This window comes from Piliocolobus tephrosceles, chromosome 7, assembly GCF_002776525.5.
Source record: "Piliocolobus tephrosceles isolate RC106 chromosome 7, ASM277652v3, whole genome shotgun sequence".
NCBI classification, from domain to species: Eukaryota; Metazoa; Chordata; class Mammalia; order Primates; family Cercopithecidae; genus Piliocolobus; species Piliocolobus tephrosceles.
Genome location: NC_045440.1, coordinates 51,443,289 through 51,456,288, shown reverse-complemented (window position 1 = coordinate 51,456,288; position 13,000 = coordinate 51,443,289). Strand labels below are relative to the sequence as shown.

Genomic DNA, 13,000 nt, shown 5'->3' with positions numbered 1-13,000 from the left:
TGCCAGGCTTTGGTATCAGGATGCTGTTGGCCTCATAAAATGAGTTAGGGAGGATTCCCTCTTTCTCTATTGATTGGAATAGTTTCAGAAGGAATGGTACCAGCTCCTCCTTGTACCTCTGGTAGAATTCAGCTGTGAATCCATCTGGTTGTCTCAGCCCAAAATCTCCTTAAGCAGATAAGCAACTTCAGCAAAGTTTCAGGATACAAAATTAATGTGCAAAAATCGCAAGCATTCTTATACACCAGTAACAGACAAATAGAGAGCCAAATCATGAATGAACTTCCATTCACAATTGCTTCAAAGAGAATAAAATACCTAGGAATCCAACTTACAAGGGATGTAAAGGACCTTTTCAAGGAGAATTACAAACCACTGCTCAGTGAAATAAAAGAGGACACAAACAAATGGAAGAACATACCATGCTGATAAACAGGAAGAATCAATATCGTTAAAATGGCCATACTGCCCAAGGTTATTTATAGATTCAATGCCATCCCCATCAAGCTACCAATGAGTTTCTTCACAGAATTGGAAAAAACTGCTTTAAAGTTCATATGGAACCAAAAAAGAGCCCGCATTGCCAAGACAATCCTAAGTCAAAAGGACAAAGCTGGAGGCGTCACGCTACCTGACTTCAAACTATACTACAAGGCTACAGTAACCAAAACAGCATGGTACTGGTACCCAAACAGAGATATAGACCAATGGAACAGAACAGAGTCCTCAGAAATAATACTACACATCTATAGCCATCTGGTCTTTGACAAACCTGAGAGAAACAAGAAATGGGGAAAGGATTCCCTATTTAATAAATGGTGCTGGGAAAATTGGCTAGCCATAAGTAGAAAGCTGAAACTGGATCCTTTCCTTACTCCTTATACGAAGATTAATTCAAGATGGATTAGAGACTTAAATGTTAGACCTAATACCATAAAAACTCTAGAAGAAAACCTAGGTAATACCATTCAGGACATAGGCATGGGCAAGGACTTCATGTCTAAAACACCAAAAGCAATGGCAGCAAAAGCCAAAATGGACAAATGGGATCTAATTAAACTAAAGAGCTTCTGCACAGGAAAATAATCTACCATCAGAGTGAACAGGCAACCTAGGACAAGAATGGGAGAAAATTTTTGCTATCTACTCATCTGACAAAGGGCTAATATCCAGAATCTACAAAGAACTCAAACAAATATACAAGAAAAAAACAAACAACCCCATCAAAAAGTGGGCAAAGGATATGAACAGACATTTCTCAAAAGAAGACATTCATACAGCCAACAGACACATGAAAAAATGCTCATTATCACTCACCATCAGAGAAATGCAAATTAAAACCACAATGAGATACCATCTCACACCAGTTAGAATGGTGATCATTAAAAAGTCAGGAAACAACAGGTGCTGGAGAGGATGTGGAGAAATAGGAACACTTTTACACTGTTGGTGGGATTGTAAACTAGTTCAACCATTATTGAAAACAGTTTGGCAATTCCTCAAGGATCTAGAACTAGATGTACCATATGACCCAGCCATCCCACTACTGGGTATATACCCAAAGGATTATAAATTGTTCTACTACAAAGACACATGCACATGTATGTTTATTGCGGCACTATTCACAATAGCAAAGACTTGGAATCAACCCAAATGTCCATCTGTGACAGACTGGATTAAGAAAATGTAACACATATACACCATGGAATACTATGCAGCCATAAAAAAGGATGAGTTTGTGTCCTTTGTAGGGACATGGATGCAGCTGGAAACCATCATTCTTAGCAAACTATCACAAGAGCAGAAAACCAAACACCACATGTTCTCACTCATAGGTGGGAGAGATCACTGATCACTCATGAGATCACTTGGACTCGGGAAGGGGAACATCACACACCGGGGCCTATCATGGGGAGGGGGGAGGGAGGAGGGATTGTATTGGGAGTTATGCATGATATAAATGATGAATTGATGGGTGCTGACGAGTTGATGGGTGCAGCACACCAACATGGCACAAGAATACATATGTAACAAACCTGCACGCTATGCACATGTACCCTAGAACTTAAAGTATAATAAAAAAAAAGAAAAAAAGAAAAATAAAGTAAATAAAATAAGATATTTGTATCTCTTATATCATGTTTACACTGATCTTCTTGTATTAAATTATTTGGTGAATATAAATATGTCAGTCAATATCTTGATACCTGTGTCAATAAATGTTAAGGTAGCATGACAACTGCAGTTAAGAAACTTACTTGGGGCATGGAGAGACCTAAATTTATACAGTTAGTCTTACTTCATTGTGCAAATAATTATTTTTTATTTTTGTTTATTTATTTTTTATTATACTTTAAGTTCTAGGGTACATGTGCATAGCGTGCAGGTTTGTTACATATGTATACTTGTGCCATGTTGGTGTGCTGAACCCATCAACTCGTCAGCACCCATCAATTCATCATTTATATCATGTATAACTCCCAATGCAATCCCTCCCCACTCCCCCCTCCCCAAGATAGGCCCCAGTGTGTGATGTTCCCTTTCCCGAGTCCAAATGATCTCATTATTCAGTTCCCACCTATGAGTGAGAACATGGGGTGTTTGGTTTTCTGTTCTTGTGATAGTTTGCTAAGAATGATGGTTTCCAGCTGCATCCATGTCCCTACAAAGGACACAAACTCATCCTTTTTTATGGCTGCATAGTATTCCATGGTGTATGCTGTGCTATGAAGCAGATGCTCTATCTCAACCTCGTTTGTCTTCTCTGTAGTCTAAACAGCCAGTGCTTTGTACAGCTAGAAATGAGAGGAAAAGGGATCTTGGAATTTTAGAAAACCTTGGGTTTCAGATACCAGATAGAGTCAGAGATTGTGGAAAGCCAGACAGACTGAAAGCTGATCCTTTATTTACAAGACAGAAAGAGAGCCTCAATACCTACCCAGTCTTGTGAATATTAAAAGACCTTACTTATAAGACTCAAGTGCCAAACAAGGATTCATTTAGATTACCGGCCATCCTCTTCTGAAATGCAAACAACACCACATCATGAATTCTTCAGTCAGGAGCTTTGAAAAACTGAGCATCCAAAGTGTTCCATTAATCGTGTTATGTATTCAGTCCTTATATTCAAATAAGAAACTTTTTTTTTTTTTTCTCTAGAGCAACCCTTTAAGGTAGGTGCTTTAATGCACAATTTACAATGAGAAAATGAAGATTTATAGAGACTAGCCAGAAAGTATTATTAATGGGAGTCAATCCTCAATATCTGACTCGAATTTCACTAATACTTAATATATTTGAAAATTTCTCTTATGACGTTTTAGTACCTGAGATGTGGTGACTTGTGGCAAGGAGATGTTTGGGGAAAAAGAGCCTCCGAAGATCAACTCTATTTAAAAATCTTCCCAAGTTCTGTACTGTTCCACTAAATAGAGAAGCAAATTTCTTTTCTCTTCTGTTATGTACTGTACAAAGTGCATTACCATGACTTTCAGATCTCAAACTCAATACCTTAGATGAATATGCTGTGTACACTAGTTTAGGACATATTTTAACATTATTTCCATAAGGGAAATTATCATGAAATTCAATGAATAAAGCTACACCAATGCATGTAGAACACAGCAGGTTTTGAAATCAGGGGATTATCTCACCATGTTAAGTCCAATTATAATTGAAGAAAAAATGCATATATATAAACATATAATATTAGGGGTAGTAAATAAAAATATTTTGACTCAGAATATTTAGTTATAAACAACTGTGAGAATATATCAGTAATCCTAGATGTATTAGTGTCTATATGAATATCATATATAGAAACAACTTTTAAGTTTTCAGTAACAATAAAATAAGCTTTTGTAACTTGTCAAAAAAAAAAAAAAAAAAAAAAACTATATTACTGCTCAAGGCTTCAATTGAGAACCACCCCCCTGTTCCACTAGGGAAGCTCTGAGAAATTTAATGAGGCTTTGGAAAACAGATGGGAAATTTATTAAGCTTTTTGAGTAATGAAGTAAGAATTTATGAATTTTTGCTGAAAGAGGAAGAAAGTATAAAAGGCTTTTTTATTATGACATTAGTCTTATATATATCAATAACAACAGTAAAAAGATAAAGCAAAGTTCTCCCAATTCCTATGTAAACCCACAGGACTTTCTTCAGTATTTCCGATGCTTTCTCACAACCAAGGAATTAAGCACTATTTACAATGTTTAATGTTATAATACATATGGCAACTCAAGCAATAATGTTCCCCAAAGAAACCATTTTTTCTTGTTAAATAAGCCCTGGTTATTAGGTATTTGCCTGGGTATGTGTACATGAATTGTTAAATTAATGCATGTTTTATTGAAAGTATTTCCCTATTATCACGTATGGTAAGTTCTAAGTCCATTCTGAACCATTTTCACCACTGCTTAGATTATTTTCAAAAGGAAGGAAACATTGTAACAGCCTCCACATTTAACCACATTTTCAGACCCATATTTCACACCCTGGCTCACCTTTTCTTTTTAACTTTGATGAAATAAAATCTCTTCACTTATTAATAATTTATTTCTTTGGGGTTATGGTCTTTCATTGACAATAATAACTTCAAAAATATATCATATCCAGATGGTGATTTTAAAATGCAGCACTTTATTAAATATGTTATATCCTATAATTTTTCAAAGATTTGCAAATTACTTGTCATACTGTTGGAATTATTGGATTCATGGGAGGATATGTGGGCAGCAGATAAGTAAAATCTCCCAATAAGCTTCTGTAAACAACTTCAACCGGTTTTGGCATTGTTAATAAATAGGTATATTCTTTTGCCATCAATATATTTGAGATGGGGACACATGAAGACAAAGTAGTAAATATTATTTGTTTCTACCCCGAAATAAAGTTTTGTTTTCTATAGAAATATGTGTGAAGTATAATCTTAAATCCCTCTAAAACAAATCTGGTCTCATAATGAAGTCTTAAATACTCAAATATTTCATTTATAATATGTTCTGATGAAAGTTTTATATGCAAATAGCTATTAAGCTATATAAAATTAAGTGAAAATGATAGCCTTCAATTATTATTCCCAAATCAGTAGTAAGCAAGGCAAAAAGGAATTTGCATCATAAGCCACATAAAATTTTGAAATACTCTAAGAAACCATCTTAGTAACAGTACTTTTAGACATCACTCACAGTTACCTATTTGCTTACCTATCTAAAGTCTGATAAAGAGCAAGAAATAGAAAATTTGACTTTGATTAATGAATGTTGTTTAATATTTTCAGGATGAAAAATGTTCTATTGGATGGTATCTAATGGAGTAAGGGAAGTATGGAGACAACCAACTTCTTGTTATGCAGACAGTGGCCTCCCCCAGAACGAACTGTCCTGGGTTTCCAGTCTCTCCTTCAATAGAATCTACTACAACTCATAATCTAGTAGCAATTTACAGGTATTTTATATTTGACATTTGAGGTTTGAAATAACAGTTTAAAAATTAAATTGGGTTAAATTATCTTAAGCCATGTAAATTCCTCAGTATTGTTTAATCATACAAAATCTACTCTTATTTAAGTCATATTTGTGTAAAAATAAGGTGAAATCTAGGAGTTGCATTGTAGAAAACATTATTTTACAAAATAAGCCTACATAACAATGTCTCTACATGTTAAGAATTCTCCCTCCAGACTACTCAGCAGTTACACCAAAAGCCACATCATAATTATACTTCCATTGTCAACTTTTAAAATATTTTTTGTCACTATTCATTTGGGTTATGAAGATTGAGAAACTAACAATCAGAGTAATCCAAATAAGTCAAATAATTTTTCTTTTAAAAAATGGCATTAACAGTTTAAAAATAAACATGGTACTATGTTAGAGATAGAATAGATGTACTTTTCCCTATTCCTCTTCCTAAGTATCATCACAAACCTTGGACAACATACATAAAATAAATGTAAGGACACCCTGAAAGAGAGAGGAGAGGCAGGCAGACTGAGAACCTAGAGACCCCAGGACCCTCACAATACATAACGATGAGTTCTCTGGTTTGTCTCTTTATGTCATATCCCCCAAACAAGATAGTGGAGAGGCTGAGAACCCAGAAATACCAGTGGATGCAGACCAATAAACCCAAGAGAAGCCTATTTCTTCTAGCCACATGACCTGAGAGGGGCAGTCTATCAAGACAGAAGCTGTTATACAATAATTGATATTCTTTAGCCAAATACTACAGAAAAGTAGTGGCCCTATACCCACTCATGTCTGCAAAGGCCTAGTAATAAACTTGGGCATTTTTTCCCCTCAAATATTGATCATTTCTTTCTCTAGTCTAACAAAACATTGTATCTTTTGACCAAAATATCTCCATTCCCCCTATTCTCCAGTCTTTGTAAATACTACTTCTCTTCTGAGAGTTCCATGGTTTAGATTCTACATATAAGTGGGAACATGCAGTATTTGTCTTTCTGTGTCTGGCTGACTTTATTTAGCATAATGACCCCCAGATTCTTCTATGACATAATGTCCTTTTTTAAGGTTGAATATTATTCTATTATGTACAAATATGCCATATTTTCTTTATCCATTTATCAGTTGATGTGCTGGCTATTGTGAGTGTAGCAGCATTTAACATGAAATTAACATGGAAATTCAGCCAGAAATAAAGTCTGGCTGACTTTTTTTAGCATAATGACCCCCAGATTCTTCTGTGACATAATGTCCTTCTTTTTAAAGGTTGAATATTATTCCATTATGTACAAATATACCATATTTTCTTTATCCATTTATCAGTTAATGTGCTGGCTATTATGAGTGTAGCAGCAATTAACATGGAATTGCAGATATCTCTTCAATGTACTTATTTCAAATCATTTGCATATATACTCAGAAATGGGATTGCTGGCTCTACACAGAGTGGTGGTTCTATTTTCAGTTTTTAGAGGAAGCTCTTCACAGTTTTCAACATGGCTTTTATAAATTTACATTGCCACCAACAGTATACAGGGGTTCCCTTTTCTCTACACTTTTGCCAACACTTATCTTTCACCATTTTAATAATAGCCATTTGATAGACATGAGGTAATATCTCATTGAGTTTCTAATTTTCCTAAGGATTACTGATGTTAAGCATTGCTTCATAGATTCACATGTACATAAATGTTGGCCATTATTATGTCTTCTTTTGATAAATGTCTCAAAATGAGCCCTTTGCCCATTTTTAATGGGTTGTTTGTTTTGTACTTTGAAGTTGTTTTTGTTCCTTATATATTTTGATTACTAACCCCTTATCGCATGTATAGCTTACAAATATTTCTCTCATGGTATAAGTCGCCTCATCACTCTGTTCATTTCCTTTGCTGTGCGGAAGCTTTGGAGTTTGATATAATCCTGTTTGTTTGTTTTTTGTTGTTGTTGCTGTTGTTGCCTGAGTTTGTGGAGGCAAATCCAAAAAACCATTGTCCAGATCAAAGTCATATAATCTGTTCTGAGTTGTTTTTATATATGATGTTAGATAAGAACCCAATTTCATTTTCCTCAACATGAAAATTCCATTTTCTTGTCACCCTGTTATTGGAGACTGTTATTTTCTCATTTTGTATTCCTGGGGCCATTGTAAAAATCAATTGATCATAATCACACAGGTTCTTTTCTGGCCTCTCTGTTTTGTTTCATTGGTTACTGTGTCTATTTTTTATCAGTATTCTGCTGTTTTAATTCCTATACCTATGTAATACAGTTTGAAGTCAGGTTATGTGGTATCTCCAGCTTTATTATTTTGGCTCAAGATTGCCTTGGTTATTTGTCTGTGTGTGTGTTTGTGTGTGTGTGAGTGTGTGTGTTTCTATATTAATTTTAGAGCTTATCTCTAAAAAAGTAAAATTGAAATTTTGGTAAAAAATTAATGAATCTATTAATCTTTTGGGGGTAATATAGACATTTTAACAACATTAATTTTTCCAATCCCTGAACACAGAATTATCTTTCACACTTTTCTCTTAAAAGCACACACATGTGCACACACACACACACACATACACACAATAAAGGCAATCTTGAACCAAAAGAGTGAAGCTGGAGACACCACACTACCTGACTTCAAATTGTATTTCAAAGCTAGGAATTAAAACAGTATAATATTAATGAAAATAGACACATCAACCAATAAAACAATAGAGATGCCAGAAAAGAATCTATGCAATTCTGGGTTCTTTCCATATATTTGTGTCTTCCTCAATTTCCTTACCAAAATTATGTAGTATATGATATAGAGTGTGAAATAAATGAAATCATATAGAGTATATTCTCTGGAATCAGACTAAAAATCAACTCTAGAAAGATAAATCCCGGAATACTTAGAAACTAAACACTCCCTTTCTAAAACTCCAAGTATCAGGAGCTTCAGGTTTCCAGTTCAATGTGTAAGAACCTAGAAGTTGCTACCCCATCCTAGCAACAAGTAAAAAGCCAAAGGAACTGAAAAATCAACAACGCTCCTTATCTCCACTGGGGAAAACCACTGTCATCCAAATTGGAAGGACAGACAGTCATATTCCAAGAATCACGGATTGTTGGAACAGAAATCACTGAGTAAAAACCTCTGCAGAAACTGGTGCTGAAGTGGAGAAACCTGAATTATTTTTGATGACTTGCTAGAGGCTCAGTATAGACAAGGCTGAGACATAAGAACTCTAGGGGAACATAGTCATCAGTGTCTCCACACTTTTGTAATTTTTACCTCCAGGACCTTGACCAGATTCTCATATTGGATTTTGGAGAAAAGTCCCCTATGCTGCTGGTAGGGGGAAAGGAAAACATTTAAAAATAGCTAAGGCAATAGAACTGGCTAAGGCAATAGCTCTGGCTTCAGAACATTTAAAAATAGCTAAGGCAATAGCTCTGGCTTCAGAACGGGAACCTTCATTATGCCAGAGACTAAAAAGAGAATTAAATATGGGTGATGTTGAGAAAGGCAAGAAGATTTTTGTTCAGAAGTGTGTCCAGTGCTGCACCATGGAAAAAGGAGGCAAGGACAAGACTGGGCCTAATCTTCAGGATATCTTTGGGCAGAAGATGGGTCAGGCTGTTGGATTCTCTTACATAAATGTCAATAAGAACAAAGGCATCACTTGGGGAGAGGACGCACTAATGGAGTATTTGGAGAATTCCAAGAAGTACCTCCCTGGAACAAAAGTGATCTTTGCCGGCATTAAGAGGAAGGTAGAAAGGGCAGACTTGATAGCTTATCTCAAAAATGCTACTAATGAGTAATAGTTGGCCACTGCCCTATTAATTCAAAACAGAAATGTCCCATGAGTTTTTTATGTCTACCGTACTTTAAGAGATCTCAGACACTAGAATTCAGATCATGAATGACCGACAGAATATTTTGTTGGGCAGTCCTGATTTAAAACTAAGACTGGCTTGTGGTTAAATGAATATGTTCAGTTTTTGAATTTTAGTAGTTATTCCAATTCAGTAAATTCTATTGCTGTTCACCCCTTCTAAATATATGTTAGACTTCGTTAGTAATGTTCAACTTTCCACAAAGACTGTGAGTGCCATCTTAAAACTTACTGGAGATTAGTTTTATATTTAGATTTATATAACTGGTTATGTGAATATATTTAAATACGGGGGAAATTCCTTCACTGTCTCTGAACCAAGCAAGATTCACCTGTGTTTTGTATTCATTTGCCTCTTAAAGGCAAAGATTAAAGATAAATAAGGTAGCAATGTCTACTTCATATTTTTGGCCTTAATTATGTTCATCTAATTAGAATTCCCTGTATTTAAAATGGTTCCTTTTACTTATTTAAAAGCATTTTAGTGTGGATTAAGTGTAATATCAAAGATTATTTAACACTCCTCACATTTCATTGATATGTAAGGTCACATGCTTCCAAAATAGTAGCAAGTTAAACTTCACTCTTGAATTCTTTACAATCTAAGTCAATCTAAGTTGTAATTTAGGATTGTCTTTAAACAGCATTCAGAAACATAAAACTGTAGAACTGCTGTGTATTTGTGATTCGAATGGTGCTTAAAGTAGAGGAGATACACACAAATTTTAAAACTATGTGTGATAATAAGACAAGATAATTAAAAAGAAAACCATAGATCATGAAACAAATAAAAGATAAGACACTCTGTTCTTCTTAGAAAGGTCTGCCCTCAGGAGAAACCAGCCTAACCTGCTGGTATTTTATGACAGGCTAACTCACCTTGGAGAAGGGAAATACCCCACTTCAACCTCCTCCAACCACCCTGTCTCACCTAAGTGCAGGTGACTGAGCAGCACATCTGAAGCCACAGTTCAGAGGCACAGGCCAGCTACAAGTCTGAGACCTACTCACAAGCTGCAGAACATGCCCTTCTCCCATCTTAACACAACATTACTGAAGGTATGTTTGTAACAGCACCTTTTACTCAGTACACTATGCCTGACTATTAAGAAAACATTGCATCGGTTCTGTTTATGTGATGGATTACATTTATTGATTTGTGTATGTTGAACCAGTCTTGCATCCCAGGGATGAAACCAACTTGATCATGGCAGATAAGCTTTTGAATGTGCTGCTGATTCGGTTTGCCAGTATTTTATTGAGGATTTTCCTATCAATGTTCATCAGGGATATTGGCCTGAAATTTTCTTTATTGTTGTGTCTCTGCCAGGTTTTCATATCATGATGATGCTCGACTCATAAAATGAGTTAGGGAGGATTCCCTCTTTTTCTATTGTTTGGAATAGTTTCAGAAGGAATGGTACCAGCTCCCTTTTGTACCTCTGGTAGCATTCGGCTGTGAATCCATCTGATCCTGGACATTTTTTGGTTGGTAGGCTATTAATAGCTGCCTCAATTTCAGAACTTGTTACTGATCTATTCGGTATTCGACTTCTTCCTGGTTTAGACTTGGGAGGGTGTATGTGTCTAGGAATTTATCCATCTCTTCTAGATTCTCTAGTTTATTTGTGTAGAGGTGTTTATAGTATTCTGTGATGGTAGTTTGTATTTCTGTGGGATCAGTGGTAATATCACTTTTATCATTTTTTATTGTGTCTATTTGATTCTTCTCTTTACTTCTTTATTAGTTTGGCTAGAGGCTAGAGGTCTATCCATTTTGTTGATCATGATTATCACAATAGATGCAGAAAAGGCCTTCGACAAAATTCAACACCCCTTCATGCTAAAAAACTCTCAATAAACTAGGTAGTGATGGAACATATCTCAAAATAATAAGCGCTATTTATGACAAGTCCACAACCAATATCATACGGAATGGGCAAAAAACAAAAAGCATTCCCTTTAAAACCCAGCACAAGACAAGGATGCCCTCTCTCACCACTCCTATTCAATATAGTATTGGAAGTTCTGACCAGGCAATCAGGCAAGAGAAAGAAATAAATTGTATTCAAATAGGAAGAAAATAAGTCAAATTACCTCTGTTTGCAGATGACATGATTGTATATTTAGAAAACCCCATCATCTCAGCCCCAAATCTCCTTAAGCTGAGAAGCAATTCAGCAAAGTCTCAGGATAAAAATCAATGTACAAATATCACAAGGATTCTTACAAGAAATAATAGACAAACAGAGAGCCAAATCATGGGTGAACTCCCATTCACAATTGCTTCAAAGTGTATAAAATGCCTAGGAATACAACTTACAAGGGATGTGAAGGACCGCTTCAAGGATAACTACAAATCACTGCTCAAGGAAATCAGAGCGGACACAAACACATGGAAAAACATTCCATGCTGATGGATAGGAAAAATCAATATCATGAAAATGACCACAATGCTCCAAGTAATTTATAGATTCAATGCTATCCCCATCCAGCTACCATTTACTTTCTTCACAGAATTGGAAAAGAAAAAAACAAAAACAAACAAACAAAAAAGCCTACTTTAAACTTCATATGGAACCAAAAAAATTCCCACATAGCAAGGACAATCCTAAGCAAAAAAACAAAACTGGAGGCATCACGTTACCTTACTTCAAACTATACTACAAGGCTATGGTAACCAAGCCAGCATGGTACTAGTATCAAAACAGATATATACACCAATGGAACAGAACAGAGGCCTCAGAAATAATACCACGCATCTACAACCATCTGATCTTTCACAAACCTGATAACAGCAAGCAATGGGGAAAGGATTCCCTATTTAATAAATGGTGTTGGCAAAACTGGCTAGCCATATGCAGAACACTGAAACTGGACCCCTTCTTTACACCTTATACAAAAATTAACTCAAGATGGATTAAAGATTTAAATGAAGACCCAAAACTATAAAAACCCCAGAAGAAAACTTAGGAAATACCATTCAGGACATAGGAATGAGCAAAGACGTCATTACCAAAATACAAAAAGCAATGACAACAAAAGCTAAAATTGACAAATGGGATCTTATTAAACTAAAGAGCTTCGGCACAGCAGAAAAACCTATCATCAGAGTGAACAGACCACCTACAGAATGGTAGAAAAATTTTGCAATCTATCCATCTGGCAAGGGACTAATATCCAGAACCTACAAAAAACTTAAACGAATTTACAATAAAAATAAAATAACTCCATCAAAAAGTTGGTGAAGTATATGAACAGACACTTCTCAAAAGAAGACATTTATGCAGCCAACAGACATATGAAAAAATGCTCATGATTACTGCCCATTAGAGAAATGCAAATCAAAACCACAATGAGATACGATCTCACACTAGTTACAATGGCAATCACTAAAAAGTCAGGAAACAACACATCCTGGAGAGAATGTGGAGAATGCTTTTACACTGTTGGTGGGAGTGTAAATTAGTTCAACCATTGTGGAAGACAGTGTGGCGATTCCTCAATAATCTAGAACCAGAAATACATTTCACCAAGCAATCCCATATACTGAGTATATACCCAAAGGGTTATAAATCATTCTACTATAAATACACATGCACACATATGTTTATTGTGGCACTGTTCACAATAGTAAAGACTTGGAACTAACCCAAA

At 35.4% G+C, this 13,000-nt stretch overlaps 2 protein-coding genes across 4 annotated transcripts in view; one reads left to right on the top strand and one right to left on the bottom strand.

The window, feature by feature from the left end:
• Positions 1-13,000, bottom strand: part of SNTG1 (syntrophin gamma 1) — an 868,962-nt gene that overhangs the window by 24,721 nt on the left and 831,241 nt on the right. The window lies entirely within an intron of this gene.
• Positions 8,952-9,269, top strand: LOC111525268 (cytochrome c-like). The gene has a single exon (XM_023190591.1). The coding sequence runs from the start codon at positions 8,952-8,954 to the stop codon at positions 9,267-9,269; it is 318 nt and encodes a 105-aa protein (XP_023046359.1).